Genomic DNA, 17,866 nt, shown 5'->3' on the forward strand with positions numbered 1-17,866 from the left:
AACTGGCAGCGGCAGATAATGAACTAAGTTCTGTTCAAGGGTTCTGCCTGTTAAAAGATTAGTTAAAAGGGTTCTCCTTGCCAAGTGCTTGCTCATGGTGGGAATTGTTGGATCTCTGTAAATAATATCATAAAGAGTACAGTCTAGACCTGCTCTGTATGGAAGGAGCCATGAGATTTTATTATTTTATTTGGTGCTAAATACAATTGTATATATTGCTGTTGTATTTTGTATATTGTTGTATATTGTTGTTGTTGTTGTTGTAGTCTCCTGTTCATGTCTATTTCTGTTTTGTTTCTGTAACGCTTATGTTCTACCCTAGTACTTGTCTAGCAAATCTGCACATTCTTAAACCTGCACATTATACTCTAGTACTTTTTGTAAATATGTACACTTGTGTTTCCCTCCTTGGTTTCTATTTTTCGCTGCTGTAATAAGTGAATTTCCCCGTTGTGGGATCAATAAAGTATTATCTTATCTTATCTTATCTTATCTTATCTTATCTTATCTTATATTTTATGAATTATTTTTATGTAAATGATCATAAAATCAGAATCAGAATATGTGAAAGTTGTTGCTCATAGTGACAAATCCAAAGAGAATGAGCACCAAATGTCCCCTCGGCTCCACAGAACATTTCAGCATCTTTCAGCAGCTCAGGTTTTTACAGCCCACAACTTCATTGCTTTGCTCATAAGCGTTGTTTTCAGCTGTAGCAGGCAGCTGTTTCTTCTATTTAAGAAGTCCTTAATCAATTCACATGAATCCAAATACTGAATCTACTGTGTGCTCCCTCTTGCTTTTTTTAAATAAGATTCCCCCTTTGTGCCCATTATGCTGCATATCCACTTAAAAGTAGGTGAGTGTGTCGAACGGCTGATGAAATATTTACACCAGCCTCTGGAGAGAAGCTGGGGAAGAATTCATAGAATAGTTTGTACTCACATAAACAAGCCTGTATCCTTCAGCCACCATCCCATCTCCTGGAGAGAGGATGTGAGGATGCTGCGATGTTAATTAGGTGAGGATTTGCAGAGGGTTGCCAGGTTTGTCCCGGTCGTCCTATGACGCATCACGCTTGATGGATCAGTCCAACTAAGTGTTAATAGCTGTGGGCCTGGAGGCGCAGGTCAAGAGAGAAGTTAAATCATTCTTTTTTTTATGTCTTAGAGCACATGTAAATGACATCAGCACGATGACTGCATTGCTTGTAATTTCATTGTCAGTGGGAGAAAGAGGAAGGAGGGAAAAGATGCAGAGAGAAAGAGTAAAACATTGTCTGCAGCAGCCAGTTATTGTGTGTGTGTGTGTGGGTGAGTCCATGTGTGTGTGTCTTTGTTGGTAACAGTCTGCTTTTACTGTTGACAAAGCATGCAGAGTCAGAGAAATGACTAAGCTGTGAGATAGAGGGAGGGAGGGAGAGAGTCTGCTGGGTGAAAGAAGAAGAGAGTGAGGCAGGAGAGAAGAAGTGAAAGTGACAGGCGACAGGAGTGAGTGATGACAAGGTTGAGAAAAGAGGGAGAGAAAGCAAACCGGTGAAGAGGAGTCAGCGAGAGGGAGAGAGCGGAGCGTCTGAGCATCCCCCAGCAGAAGGAAGAAGGAGGGAAGAGGAATCGGAGAGTCGACGCCCTGCTCCGACTGAATGAGCAGCTTCCCTCCTCCGTGCACTCATCCCTCCATCCCCGCTGAGCTGCACACAGGAGGATACGGCTCAGCGGCCCAGAGCTTGAGCTGAGATTTGCTTTCGAAGATAGTGGTTGTGTTTCAAGCAGGAATCCTCCTTTGGCTGTGGAGATAAGCCGATACCTGAGTGAATTCAACACACCTGTAAGAGGTTCTTTCTAGATGTGGAAGAGGTCAAGTTTGGGAGATCAAGTTAGGACTGCTGCATCTACCTGAAGCTGAAATTAAGGCGAAGAGTTTTGAAATAAGGCTCCAACCGTGGGATAGTTTTTTTTCTTTTCTTGGGTGGACTGTGGTGGCACCATGGGATGCACCACCAGCGTGGTTCTGTTGGAGGGGCTGCGCTCCATCCTTGAGAGGAACTGTGGCTACATCAAGGGGGCGGTAGAGCTGGGGGCTCTGGAGGAGGAAGAGGAAACACTGAGTCTGAGGGGATCGCAACTCTTTATCCCCACCACCGCTCTGGTAAACTCATTTTGAAGTCTTATCGTTTCTAATAATTTTCCACTCGTTTGGAATCAGTTGCGCTTTTAATTAAATTAAACTCCAGCATGCCCGCAGGGAAGACTTTCTTTTTTCAGTTTCATTTTCATGAAGTTGTTTACCAGCACGTTTACCATGCAAAATTACAGCTCAAAATTTAGTTGAACACTGCAGAAATATGTCACCATCTGAACAGATAGTAGCAAAAATAAGAATTTATTAGAATTAACTCTGTTCTCCTTTTAATTAAAGAATATTTTACTACTTTACTTTCTGTATTTGATCAGTGATCCACTAGTTGGGATTTATTTTCTATACATATAACATCATATCTTTCTTCAGGATGGAAACTAGGTGAAAGATTAAAAATTTACAGATAGAGTGGAGTCTTGTTGCACTGATCAGCAGAATTTTGGCTAATAATCTTCCTAATAGACTCCCCTGAGGAGCTGGATTTAGAAGTCGTGTATATCTTTCAGTGGCCCCCCGATCCTACAATTAGTGGTGCAGCACATCAAACGCTTACCATTTTGGCTCAGAGGAAAGATAAGATATGTCTTGCGATTTGCTCGAGTTTGTTTGTACTAAGCAAGGAAACTACAATTGAGGTCTTTCCTTGGCCTGTAGTCTGTATGTTGTCTTCCACTTGGATTTATGCACTACTACATTAAGCTACTTCCCTTTAGGTTAGCTCCATTAGCCAGCAGCCTTCCCTGTGTTAAGTCAAAGAGATTTAATGGACAATCAATAGCGAGGGGGTTAAGTAGGATTGCTAGTGTCCACAGAGTCAAGGACATTCACTATAAACCATTATCCATTTTGGATGCAGTGTTTCCTTTACAGCCATTAAGCTGTGGTTGTCCTCCCATAACCCTTCCCATAAGCACAACAATTACATCTGCAGTTGCAGCGGAATATATCTTTCCATTAATATCCAAATTATAGTTAAGCTGGAAAACACAGGAAGCGTCCAGGACTGAGCCTTGGTCTCAAAACTAGTAGTAAACCAAAAATGCAATTTTCAGGGGACAATGGTAAAAAAAAAGAAAAAAAAAAAGATGTCTTGACTGAATAAACTTTGAATTTATTGTGCAATTTTGGACTCCCTCAGAGGTCACCACTATGAAGATGGCTTTTTAAATGCTGGTGTGACACAAGGATGTCCAGCTTCCAGTATTCCGGTCCAGCGCAGGAAATGGCGCAATCCTTTGTGAAGGATTAAAAAAAGACTGAATGAATGTCAGCGTGTTTTTAATCTACATGTTAATCCCATGCAGGGCCTCAGCTGATGTTACTGTACAGTCTTGAGCCGAGCTCTCAGCACCTCTGGGAGCTCTGACATCATAGAGACTTAGGGAACTCCCCTCTCTCGTATCATATTTAACTGGTCCCACATGTTTTCCCCTGTACTACCTGTAATATAATGCTGACCACAGGACAGACCACTGAGCTGCTCTTCGATTCCTTGATTAAAGAAAATTGTGTATTTTCACTCGTGAGAGACAATGGCTAGTGACAGATTGAGGCAGAGTGAGTTTTAGGTCTGTATCGTGTGGGGAAGGGGGATCTGTCTGAAGGGGAAGTTCACTTCTTTTCAGGCAACACCCTCACACTTGCTCCCTCCAGGGCGCCTGTAGCAATCATCAGCTCCCAAACATTACATCAACTTCATCTTATGCAACTCTCCACAGACTTGTGTGACGCTCTACATCTATGTGTGTGTTTATGTGTGCCTCTTGGGAAGGGTGTGGAAGGCTCACATGTCCTAATGGGTTCAAGCTGTGTAAAAACAAATGAACGTCATCTTTCACCTCCTCCTCCTCCCTCATTCTCTAACATTTTTTTTTCTCTTTTACGTCAAGCTCTTACACAGATGGCCTTGTAAACTAATTTGCACTCCCGTCACCATCATATACGCGTTCAGACACAAACGGACACATCCTTGTGGTATTGCTGGCATGGTACCAGCAATAGCTCCAGGAAGCGTGATGGCGTGAGTGCCCCAGAGATGTGGGTGAATGAATCAGGATGACCTCAGCACAGCCAGGGTCTTTGACAAGAGGCTGATTATCACGCTAAGCTGGTGACGCTGTCACTGAGGCCTCCGCAGGACAGCGGCGATGCAGTACACTCAGCAGTCCATCACAGGTCAAGGCCAGTGGGAAAGTCAAGACAGAAGCCTGCGTTAGATTTGTTTTAAACACTTCATCCCAAAATATCCTGGAGAACACACAGCAAGTTTCCTCTTTTAGTTCCACCTCTCGGCCTTTTCCAACATTATTGAACTTAGTAAGGCTGCAAAAGGGAAACAGAAAATGTTTCCAACATGCTTTAGCATCAGAATCCAAGAGCTTTGTAGCAAAACAATTGCATTGTACCAGTATCTCCAATATTTCCCATAGCATGAAAAGAGAAAACAAAGAAGACTTATGGCAGATTATGGCAGTGTGGCTGCATGGAAGAACACTTTTACACATTAAAAGCATATTCTGGGAGACTAAGAACTTGTCAGCTTTATCAATCCAATAGTTGTTGACACATTTTGATCACATGATGGCGCTAGAGGAAAACTCCAAAGTTGATTAAATTACCAAAGTTGGTCGGATTCATCCTCTGGGCACCATGAATATCTGTCAGTCTGGATGAAATTGGTTGCCTGGGTTATGGTTAGTAACCATCTCTAGAGGGATGGTGCTCGCATGGATTAGAAAAAATGTTTTATATCATTTTAAATTGAGTAATGTTGTGTTGGACTGTTTCAGACAAATGAAGATATTTGAACTTTAGTAAATTGTATTGGACATTTCTCAGTTTTTTCGGACATTTCATACACTAAATGTTTACGAACTGATGATGATAAATGTAAATAATCATTACTGGCTGCCATACACACCTTTATTACTTTCAGTATTAATGCTGCTCCATTTGCGACGGTTATTTCTGGGGCTCATAAAGCTTTTTTTCCGTCTCACCTCACCTCATGCATGCCTTAAGTGGAACACCCTTATTTTACAGCCTCTGTGCACTTTCCTGTGTTTGCAGAAGAAGTTATCCCTCTGAATGGTACATTTCAGCAAGTCCCTTTGAAGCGGGTACAGTTAAAACAAGTTATGCTAATTATGCCTCACACATCAGAGAACCCCGCAGTACAAAAAGTGAAACATGCACGCACACACCCTTGCCTGGCTTTGTGCTACATTTTGTGAGGAGCAATGGTGCTGAAACTGGAACGGAGGCCTTTGAAGTCATCTCGACCCGTGGCGTGTCATCCCCTCTCTCTGACATCTCACCTCTCCCCACTCTCATTAAGAGAACCCCAACTTCTCTTCTCATATATATAACTGGATGAGTTATCATTGCACTTGTTGAGTCAAAATTGTTGCGACATCGGTGTGGTTTAGCAGCGTGAGAGAAAAGAAAAACTCCTCCATAATACAGGATTTGCATAAATTAACCCACAATAAGTCCTGACTGAAAACTTTAAATGTCATCGTTCAGGAACAGACTGTCCGATAGTTAGAGCCGAGGCGCCTCCGCTGCTCAAAGATTAAAGGCGAGTGACTCCTCAGAGAGAACACTGACTGGATGGAGAAACAAGGGGCAACTCAAAATGTTCCTGAAGCAGCAGGAGTGTGTGTGTCTATGTGTGTGTGTGTGTGTGTTTTCTAAGGGCCGGATAAGGGGGAAGTGTGTTTTGACCGACCCTGCTGTGGGTGCCTGCTGCAGCGGATACGGCCTAGGAACAGTTCAAAGCGGAGCAAAATATCAATGGGGAGTAGAACTTTATCAACACAGATTGAGTGTCTAAAAACTGTCACTGTAGCTGGTGCCAGCTATTTTTAGTCATCTCAACAGTAACACAGTTTTTGGATCCAATATAGGATCCATCTGACAACAGAACTGATGTTAGACAAGAACCATCTGCTACATCATATATTATATCATCAGATTATTTTTTATGAACGGAACACTATGTTACATATTTTGACTTATTGGGGCTGTAAGTGCAATAATATCATACTAATGGCTTCTGTTAGCTATCAGTGTTTTCAGGCATACTATAGCCACACAGGAGAAATCATAGACACTATAATGAATAGATGTAACCGTGACATCATCAAAGCATCCACACTCTTTATTCTGCATAACTTTAAGCCTTAATATCATTTGAACAGGTGGGTGAGTTGTATATAAATTCACCCTCAGTACAGTTGTCATGAACGGGGAAATTAGCTACAGAGACCAAAACTGTTTTTTGTACCAGGCTGTAAACATGTTTATTTCTGCTGTGAAACATGGGGACTTATGGAGACTGACTCGTTTTGTAGCAAGCCTCAAGTGGACGTTTGAGGAACTGCATTTTTTGGCACTCTCGCACTGGCTTCATTTCACAGCAGCAGAGGTTGCTGCTTGGCTTGAAATAGATGATTTATTAATATAGTCCAGTATGGTATTATTTATTGTTATTTCTATGTATTTATTTATATATTTGATTTGTCTGATAACCTGCATGGACGGCAGACTAAAGACCTCATGACTCAAAATGTTTTGTCCAACCAACAGTCCAACCTGTCCAGCCTGTATTGTGATTAATTACGGCACCAGGTATTGACAAGGAAGGCACACGCATTGAAGAAAAAGGACAATATCTCATATTGCATGTGTTATAATGAGTACTCTTTTAAAGCATTGAGGCTCTCCCTGACATCTGTTGTATATTAAGTCATTTTGGGTGGTATATTATTTATGTTGGGCCTTGAGAAGATGTATGTAACCTTTCAAGTCTTTGCACAATGAAAATCAATATATCATATTGTATTGAATTAGTACTTCCCCTTAAAAGCAAATCTATTACCCCCTTATTCCCTGTGCTACTTCCCTTGTACCTGCTGTTAGATACCCAGTGTGTATTTAATTTCTTCCCCATATGTACAAAATATTTCTCCGTAATTTACAGGCTTTTTTTTCCATTCCACTCCTCTACCTTTTTCTGCCACTCTCTCTTTTCAACACATTCTTACTAGGCAGGTGGAGCAGGCGCATGACGACATGATCTCTGGGCCTCTTCTAAGTTTTAATGGGGGAGTGGTTGATTTCTCCTCCCCTCCTCCTACACACGCAAATCACATACTGTACATACAAACACACACATCCACACACACTCTCACAGCTGCACAGCTGTGAGGGTGGGAGGGGCTCTACCCTGATGAGAGACAGAGCAGGAGAGAGGGAGAGGGAGGCTGGGCTATTGTGATTGAGCGCAGAGGGAATCTCACTGGACGCTCGGCAAAACTCTCAAACCTTCACACACTGTGGGCAACTTTGTGCCATGGCAGTGTGTGGGCGGTGAATCTCACACCTGATTTAAGGCTACACTCACAGGCAGGATTGAGCACCATGCAGGGCCGGGCTGGCAAAGCCCCCAAAAGGGAGATGGTGATAGAGTCTCCACAGCAGTACAAGAGCCTGGCTGAGATTGAGGCAGAGGTGGAGGCTGGGTCACAGGTGGCAGCGGTAAGTGTGCACTGTGCCATCTTTTTTATTGAAGTAAAGTTTGTCTGTAGTCCACTCTGGTTCTGGGAGCTGCTTGTTAAAAGGACCTGATGTGATCTGATTGTTTGACCACATTTTTTTTTATCACTTAGATTTCCTTTCAGGACCCGCTTTGAAGATAATTTTTAAAGGGTTAGACGGAAATGGGAAATAGCAGCTTGAGGGTACACCTCTCCAGGGGGTTGAATGTTGATCTTTTTTTAGGAAATGGAGCACTTGAGGCTCTCTTTATTCATTAACCGTTTCTGTGCATCAGAGTTAGGGAGTTTGACAACTTGGCTGCACAGTTGGTGCAGTGATAAAGATGCAGACTCACCGGTTTGTTCAATAACACTGTAAAAAGCAGTGTATGCTGTGCTTTCCTTTGGGTTTTAGGTATTTCTAAAGGTGTTCCCACAGTTGGACTTGGGCATTTGGAAATTAAAGAATTTGGCACTTTTCTGTTATTTATGTCCTTTTACTGCACACTATAATCAATATAATATCATTCATAGTTTATTTGTTAGAGTATCATGACACTGACAATATTTGACCGCATAGATCAGGATAGCTACATCTTGATCGGCCTTCAAGTTAAACTTAATTCTCACGTCTTTCAAATGTATTCATGTGAGATGATTCTCACAAGTCACAGTTCACAGCTGCTTGTGGTTATCTTCTGTCTGAATGGCAATTATCCAGTTGGAAATCAGGACGGACCATTTTCTGCTTATCAGATGATCTTTTTACATTCAAAGGGCTGAGAGATACGGAGGGATATTTGCATTGCGTCATCTGGAGGATGGGTTTGGACGAATCAAAATGTAAATCTATGGTCAGACGTCTGTTTAATTGGCCTCGGTTTGTTATGTGTTCATTGGACCAAGACCAGGAGGCTAATCCAAATAATATGGCTCACAGCCACGCCTAGCAGCCACATGCAGACCTGTGAGCTATGACAGTTTAGAAACACAGAGAGATGAGTGATGACTTAGTAATATTTTTGTCTAGTTTGTTTGTTAAAGCTGCATTATAGGCACGTGAGATGAATTTGAACTTCACATACACAGCAATACTTTAATGTTGAGTCAGTCAGTGAACTGAAGTCAGGATTATAGGAAGGCATAACTGGTTGTCACTTGGTTGTTCAATCCACTACTTCAGTCCAGACTATTTGATGGATTGCCATTTAATATGGTGCAAACATGTTTCCCCTCAGGATGAATCATAATAACTTTGATCATCTAGCACCAATATTATAATTTGTTCAATACTTTGATTTATAGGCCAAACCGGCACATATTTGTACTTCACAAACATAGATGTTAATGCAATTTGGTGTGTCTGCCGGAGGAAATTAAAACAAAACATGAGCTCATGAGCTATGGAAGCATGATTGTGATTGGTGCTTGTTGAGGTGATGCCAGTTTGATGTATGACCAAATACCTGCAGATCTAATAACATTCCCATGAGCCTTAGTTCTGTTTTTAGTACTTACTAGCATGGTTATAGAGCTTTAATCTTGTTTTTGCTTGATTAAAGGCAAATTTGGACGCAAGTTGTAAACAATTAATGATTTTTAACTCACATTAGAGCTGAAATAATAATAAAGTTTAGACAGGAAACTATTTCTCCAATCAGTCAATCAGACAAAAATAGCTATCGTTCATTAGTTCCAGAAGGGATTTTCTGCTAAACGGAACATCTTGGAGTTATGGACTGCTGGCCAGAGAGAGCAGGCAAAGACGAAGACATTATTTCAAAATTTTGAGAGAAAAACAGTATCTGTACTCATTTTTATTCAGAAATCCCGCCTTCCTGTTATGTTTTACAGCAAAGGAAATTGAAGGGAGGAAAGGATTAACAGTGCTGAATTTAGCTTTCTTTCTTCATTCTTAAGTGTTGACTCACAACTTCATGACAAAAGTCCAATCTAGGTTTGTCTGTGATTTCAACTGTGAGGATTGACTAGTATTTAAAAACCAAAATCTAAAAGGTGTAGTTCCCCTATAAATAGATCAAAGCTTGGTTTACTTCCTTAAAATTTGAATACGCAGACACGTGTGTGTCACACGGGAAGGTCTATTTTGTAATATCACAGGGAGGCTCATGGGAGGACGTGCCGGAGGAATCCCTTGGGTGTTTTCTGTGGAATGTCAGAGCTGATGTCTGCTGCGCCGGGGGAGTTTAATCTTTGTTAAACTATGAACTAGGCTTCAGTATCTTACCCTCTGCCAAGCATCAATGTTCACAAAGCCCTCTATGTTATAATGTAGCGTACTTGGTTTTTATATGATTTACTATGGAATGTTTGGACTGTATATCATCCAGATTCTCTGGCTGCAGTGACCACTGTTTTCTTATCTGGTTCAGGTTTTGAACGTGAGCTCATGAGCACAGTGACTGGTACAATGGCACACACAGACTCTCACTCATCCACCCATCCATCCATCCCTCGCCTCTCTCATCTAGCATCTCGTCTTCTGTTAACCCACATTCATCTCTGTCTCCGTCTCTGTCTCTTGGTCACAATAGCAACTTGTTGTCCAGACAGCGTGAATAACCCAGATTTCCCCCAGAAACACTGATACCATTTTTAATTGTACAAGTACTGGACGACCACAAATATTTATGCAGAGGCAAAGACAACTGGACAGAACAAAAACATACATGTAGCCAGCCATTGATCCACTGCTGTATTCTGCTCTTTCAGGTAAAGCCAAAGATCATAGAGCCTCTGGACTATGAAAATGTGATTCTACAGAGGAAGACCCAGATCATCAGCGATGTTCTGCGGGACATGCTGCAGTTCCCCACGGATGACTTCCAGGTAAGATATGAGGAGAGTTATTGATTGAGCCCCGTAGGAACTTTTTTATTGAACTTTTTGCCTCTCATAGGTCAAATGTGGTCACAGAACAGTGACCTTGAATCTGGTGGTGATTAAGGCTTGATGTCCATGCTAGTGCAGAGGTTTGAAACCACTGTTTACATGTAAAAACAATGCATTATATTTGACTCGTTGATCATATGTTTTTTACTGCACTCCCATACCATTGTTGGACATGACTACAGAACACCACCTGTTCTCAGCAGGAGTTTGTAGTAAATCTGGGAAATGTAGAAAGTCAGAAATTGAGGCAGCAGTGAGTGAGACATGTTGAGATAAAGCAAAGACAGCAATAATCACAAAATAACTCTGGAATGCTTTAAAGAGAGCGATGATATACTGTACGGCAGGATTTGTTCTTTGTTTTTTGAGAATCCAATCCAATCCAATCCACTTTATTTATATAGCACGATTTTAGCAAACACAGGGTTTCCAAAGTGCTGCACAATACGATAGAACACAATGAATAACAATATAGAAACACAACAAAACATCAAGTAGATAATAGAAAGATAGAAAACAATAAAAATAAAATGAATAAAAGGCACTAGATAAAATAAATAAAAACAGACAAAAATAAATACGTAAATAACAAAATGCATGTATGCACATAAAATCAACCATCTACATGGTGTTAAAAGCCAAAAGTGGAAGTGGGATTATGATCTCAAAGTTTCAGAATTCCTGGAATGGTTACTTAGTAATACCATGGATCTATTATAGAACTGGATAGCGGACACAAAGATGGTGCCTGTTCAGTCCAATGGCAATTCCTCACCTGATGCATACAGCAAAAACATCTCTGGCTCCCAGGTTCATTTATGTGGCTGACTAAATATGCACTGTAGTGTTTCTCCAGCTGACCTCGCTCAAGAGTTCCCACTCTAGACTTTACATTGTGATTGTTTCACACATGAAACCTTTTGTTTTCGCTGTAATGCAGCAAGTGGCCAATGGGCAAAATTAGAACCAAGGCTGAGTGGCAGTGCCTTATCCAGGTCTTATTATACATGCATGAGTAATGCAGCCAGAATATGAATGTACTTGTAGTGTTGTGTAGTCAAACACTTACAGAGCTGCATTGTCAGAGTGGCAGAGATTAATGAGGCAAGAGCTGAGATGGAGGAGGAATAGTCTTTTTTTGTCATTTTGTGTCGCCAGGAGAGACAAACAAATATGGTGAGTCAGACAACGGTGAAGTGACTGACAGAGGCGGCCAATGGTTCGGATCATTTTCGTGGTAGCTGCTCAGTGCGGTTATGGATGAATATGTATGAGTGTGAATCAGGATGGTAGGGAGCTTGGCTCAGGTTTGTCAACTTGGCTTGGAAAAAAAAGTAATTTAACTAAATTCTCTGAACTAATATAGATTATATTCACCCAAAATCAACACGGTTAATGTTTGTCTATATTGGCATATGGAATGAACAATCACAGTGAAAGTTAGAGGCAACTTAAGGTTGCTGCTTAGGTCATCGTTTTGGAACAGCTCAGTGTACAAACTGGAACACCAAGCCAGCTTTTTTATTGATTTATACACTTTGGAAAGGCTCTGTTGTGACACTTTAATTAAATACAGTTCATGGACACAACAGAAAGTCTTTTAAAAGATTTTTATTAAGTTTCTCTTCACTTCACTTGACTTGTGTCTTTCTAGGAAATCCGTTCCTGCACAGCTGATGTACAAGGATGTGGACAAATGATGATATAACTCTGAGAAACCATGTCTGAAATCGGTTATAAATCTGAACTCACCATGTACTGTATGTAATCGCTGGCTCATGCTCTTATAAACATTTACACGCTACACAGATCTGCTGCTTGTGTTCAAAGGAGTTTAAAGACCGTGTCAACATTACATCACCGTAGTGCTGAGACGGATCTCAGCGGGGTCCACTCCCAGTTTGAGAGAAAACGAGAAAACAGCGGACAGACTGAGACAAATGTTTGCCATTCCTCAAGTCTCCGGACTTTAAAGAATAACTCTGGTCTTATTGGTCATATTGAATATCTTTGTCCTTGTCGACAAATGTGGAGAGCCAAACCAACCAAGCATGTATCCAAAAAAGAATTATTGTGTGTATCAAAGCCTGATATATCTTATTCATCTGTGCCATAAAGCTCCATTGTTGTCCATAGACTACTAAAATCACATCAGTGAGCCACAATGTTGCACTGGATGACTTGTTGCTTCATTATTATGAGCACACACTAGATTATTGGCTAAATTCCACATATACCAAGCCGCTGTCTAAATATGCACTAGGGAACCCAATATGGATTCATCCACTGCTGAAAATAGTCCCCAACAAATGCTGTATATCCTCCTATTTGAGGAACATCTAGATAAAAACTACAGTGACCATGTGTTTTAGGACATTAGTGAGGCCTTTCTTGAAAAAAACAACAACAATGTATTCCTGATTGTTTTCCTTTCTCTGTCCGTTTCAATTCTTGTCATATAGAAAGCTCTGCAACCACCAGATTAAAGCAACAAAACAACAGAAGAAAATACACACTTGTGATTTGAAATTCATAGAGTATGTGGTGGGAAATCTTTAACGTCCAGTCTGCTTCCAAACTATTTCACAATCAGATGATGAGTGGTTTTCATTACAGGGCTGTCTGCAGAGCACAGCTATTAGTAACTGCCCAAGACTCTTGTGAGTGTGTGCGTGCTTGTGTGTCTGTGTGTGTGTGTGACCTGGTCCGTCCATCTGTGTAACCTGCCATATGTTTTACATCACTCGGCTTAGTGAGGAGAAAGGGGGAGCCAGCCAGACATATGCGTCTAGTATGCTGCACGTGCTACACACACATATATGAATACACATACACATACACACACATGCACATGCACTAACTGGGCAAGAAAGACTGTGTGAAAAGAGGTAAAAGCAGGTTAAGTGTCAAGTTATGGATTAAGTTCCCCTGCATGCACATTCATGATATCAGACGAAATGTGATCAATACACTTATATAAGATGTTTAATCAATAATAGATGTCGTAGCAGTCACACTACAGTCAATTTCATCTCTCAAAGTGGAATGGAGACTTCAGAAGACTCCATTCTCACCTCCTGTCATCAACCACTCCACTCCGAGAGCTTCGATGTTGGAGAATTTAATTCCTGCCTGGCATCATTCTATCCGCCCTGCAGTGTTGCTGCCTGTGGGAACACGCTCCATCAGCCCAGTGGATGCCATCAAAGCTCCGGTTTAATGACTGTGAAAGGAATGCTGTTAATTGGCAGCCAGCAGTTCTTGCTCACAGTTGACTGACAGCGGTGTGCTTTGGTCAAAATTTCCCCGTGAGTGGCTGGTCAAACTGGCAGGCTGTGTGTTGATGTGTTGATCGCTTTGTTTGGAGTGAATTGGAAAAGAGAAGAGAGACTCCAAAGCTTGTGCGAGGACAACTGAAGTGTCTGTGAAGTGTCATACCGTGTTATACTGCAGTATGCCAATCAGTCATTCATCCAAATATTCAAATTAAGGCATTATCTACTCACCCATGCGTTTTTATGATCAGGGGAATGTATCCCCTGTAGTTTCATCTCATCCTGCTCACACAGGGTAATGTTAAAGCAAAAGTTGGACATCTTGTGAAATATTCTCTCTCTTGCCTGGAGTTTAATAAAGAGATCAATGCCACTATGGTGTCTGTACTCCAAATATGAAGCCAGAGCCAGGAGATGATTAGCATAAAGGCTGGAATCAGAGGGAAACGGCTACTTTGGCTTCGTCAGAAAGTAAAAAAGTACATATCAGCATCTCTAAAGCTCATGAATAAACAAATAAGTGTAGTTTGAAATGTAAAAATTACAGATTAAATAAGAAGTCATGTTGGATAGGCTAGCTGTTTATTTTTTTGGACACATGTGAGAGTGGTATCGATCTACTCGTCTTAATCACGTTAAGAAAGCAAATCAGCATATTCTTGAAAATGTCCAACTGTTCCCTTAATACGATCTTTTTTTTTTTCCTTTCGCACGGCTGCAACACAAAAGCATAAAAGTTAGATTTTTCCAAACAGCTCAGGTCTTTTGTAGCCAAACCGCTGCATTGTCAGCCTGAATTCTCAATATTTTCCACACTGGAAATGTTTTTTAACGTATTACTGGCGTGATTTTTAGTACTTTATTTGATCCGCAATGCAGATTATACAAGGCTGAATAAACTGAGCTAATTTTGGGTCATACTGACACATCTTTAATAGCTATTAGAAGACTGAACTGGAGAAATCAGGTCAGAGGTTCGATAACTGCCTGCCAGCGTAAGAATAGACATTTATGACAAATCTAGGTCATTGTGCCACTGTTTCCAACTCATCTTTGTGGGTTGAGTAGGAAAGCAGAACGCTAAGTGGGAGCAATGGCGGCTGCAGAATGAGTGGATGAGTTGCCAGCCAACAGTCTTGACGCCCCGAGGCAACTTTTGCTTCTCGGCTATGGATCTTTGCTCTTCTCTCTGGCTGTTTCCCTTTAATAAGGCTGGCATGGCAGGGGGAAGGCTCAGGACTGGAATAACACAGGCTGCACAACTCTCTCTGCAGTACTGTTTTTTCCCCCCATCCGCCTCCATCCCTACATATTACATGAGACTTTGTTTGAAAGAATAGTTCAATATTTTGGGAAGTACGTGATGTTCAAACCACTGTGTCAGACCTCACTTCAGAACTGAAATAAATCATGTGATTGATGTTCTGTCTGTGAACATGTGGTTGGTTTGAAACTGGTTTGAATCATTACTGGGTTTTTCTTCTTTATACAGTTCACTTACACGTTTTGTGGGTTGTAGTAGTGGTGGAGCTGGACCAGCCAAAAGAAACATCTTTGTGTTAATATTTTGCAGTGTTAATTGCGACCCAGACACATATTTAGAAGGCTGGTTACATGAAATGAAACAGGTAGAATTAAAACAGAGTTTATTCCATGATTCCACGTGGACGGTCTTAGTTTCAGAGACATTTCAGTAGAGGGTTTGTCCAGTCTGAGTGTCTGATTGGCGGCCACAGCATGACATCAGCCTCTGTTTTTCCAAAAGTTGGATCAGGATGAACTTGTCCGTCGCAGGTCACTGCGTTTTTTGGCACACACACCATGCAGCCCACACAGCCACGGCCTAAACAGACAACCTTCACTCGAATGAATGGAAAAAAACACTGCATTGTTGCCGTAACTCCTTATCCTGTCCTGTCAGTCTGAATGTACTCTTTGCTTGCCTTAGTCTGAAGGCGAGTAGTAAGTAAATTAAACTCTAGCTTTGTATATAGCATACAAATATGAGAGTGGGATTAATTCCTATTCCTTTAAATGTCAGCCCTGACATTCAGAGCTAACAAGCTGATTTGATTTAACCGTCTGGATGAATGAGAAGGACTCAGAGAGGCAAAGCAAGACATAGCATCCCTCTGCTGAAGTGTCCTTGAGCACTCCGCTGACCCCACCAGCTCCACGAGGCTGGCCTGTACCTCACCTTAATCCCTGACCTTCCCTTTGGGGGAACGTACAAAGAAAAGTACCCTATGGGGATCCATAAAATTTCATGTAATCACGAGGAGCAGTAAAACCAACATTGAACATACACCCAAAGCAGGAAATGGTTTTACTATGTGAGTGCTGTATAAAAACACCAACAGGATGGATCTGTTGGATCTGTTGTGCCAGTCTCTTCTATCAGTCCTGTTGTTTTTCATGCCTGCTTTCCCTCTCTCTCTCTCCTCAGATCTCCACCCTGAGGCGCCAGGGCAGGACTCTGTTCTCCACTGTGCCAGAGACTGCTGAGAAAGAAGCACACTCGCTGTTTGTCCAAGAGGTAAAGCTAATACATACCTGGACATAAGCCTGCTTTGTCCATTCTCTATCCCCTCGATCTTGGGCCAAAAGACTCAAACTCTCTGTCGTGACCGAAGCTTGGCTTTATCCTTTTGTTTGGAGCGCAGCCATGTTTTCTCTCCTTTCACCCAAACACAGGTGCTTCGTCTCTGTCCAGATACCGGCTCACACACCCCGAAGAGCCATCAGATACCGGAGCTCATAAGTTCAGATATGAATCCAGCCAAGGATTCATTCTGACTTGTTTATGGTGTATGGATAAAGCAGAGCTGATTAGATTTCTGAGAAAGCTGTTTGTTGACCACTCACATCGGTTAGAGATAAGGGAAAATCGATACGGCGCATGTCAAAAATGTTGCTGTTAGCCTTTAAATGAACTTCCATTTGTGCACCCCACCCTCACGTTTCCTGACAATGCAGAGGATCGGCCACAGATGGAGTCCACAGTTCACTGTAGGTGCACGTCATGTTGTTTCAGAGGAACTGTGTGCTGGGGTTTGGTTGGGGTGCGGCCTGATAGAGCATGATAGGGGATAGTCCCCCATGGCTGCAGCCAGGAATTACATCATAATACATGTGGAGCAGCTGTGAAGCCTTTTACGCATGTGAAGCCTTTTGTGTTTTATGAATTCACAGAATTGATGTGCACATATTGGAACATCACCAACCACCAAGTGATATTACTGCTGTTTGTTTTATCATGGTTTTGTCAGGTGTTCAGGAAGGATTACATTTTTTCAAAGAGCTCCAAATCAGGGCAAACTTTGGGGCAACTTTGTAAGCTTGAACAGTGTTATAAAAAATTAGGGTTACACAGTTAGTTGGATGTTTTAACTTATACAATGTTTGTTCTTATTTATTACATGTCCTTAGGGCACTTCCCTTTATTGCTGAGACTGGCAGGGTAAGGTAAAGTTCAGGTTAATGTATAAATAGAGGGATTTCAGAACAGAATGAGCCAGGGACAGGTCAGAGAGGTGACATCAAGATTGGGGACATACTGGCTACTTATTAGGGGATATGTTGAAGAAAGCTGTTTAAATGCATTATATGCAAATTGACTGTTAACAATTTACAGGGGTTGAGACAGCCCATCTTCAGGAAAATGTATAAGAACCAACTGTTAACGCTCCTCTGGGAGCCTTTTTCTCTGTAACCCCTTTAGGGTGTTGCACTGTGAAACGCTCCTCTTGTACAAGAACAATAAATTCAACTTAAACTTTGATGCTTTGAATCCGATCCTCCTTATTTAAGGGTTTTTCTTTCAAATTCCCGTAACAAACAGCAGTTTATTTTACTGTAAAATGATCAATAGATGTTACAAAATGTAACTATAAAACTATATTGAACTCAACCCCTGACCCCAAATACACTGACCTCCATGATGTACGTCCAATAGGATTTTAACATTGATGGGAGGCACAAGCATGTATTACACTTTTA

The 17,866-nt window shown here is 41.5% G+C and overlaps 1 protein-coding gene across 9 annotated transcripts in view; it reads left to right on the top strand.

Annotated features, from left to right (window-relative positions):
* The window catches only part of dock9b (dedicator of cytokinesis 9b), a 60,148-nt gene that overhangs the window by 8,970 nt on the left and 33,312 nt on the right, over positions 1-17,866 (top strand). For 3 of the 9 annotated variants that reach the window (XM_019257452.2, XM_019257457.2, XM_019257453.2), the window contains exons 1-3: positions 1,223-2,148; positions 10,413-10,529; positions 16,314-16,403. In XM_019257452.2, the coding sequence (XP_019112997.1) occupies positions 1,987-2,148; positions 10,413-10,529; positions 16,314-16,403 (369 nt within the window). In that variant the 5' untranslated portion in view covers positions 1,223-1,986. Of the gene's footprint in view, positions 1-1,220; positions 2,149-7,190; positions 7,681-10,412; positions 10,530-16,313; positions 16,404-17,866 lie in introns of those variants that run through there. The other 6 variants (XM_019257456.2, XM_019257459.2, XM_019257461.2 and 3 more) reach the window with 4 other exon arrangements.

This window comes from Larimichthys crocea, chromosome XIX (assembly GCF_000972845.2).
Source record: "Larimichthys crocea isolate SSNF chromosome XIX, L_crocea_2.0, whole genome shotgun sequence".
NCBI classification, from domain to species: domain Eukaryota; kingdom Metazoa; phylum Chordata; class Actinopteri; family Sciaenidae; genus Larimichthys; species Larimichthys crocea.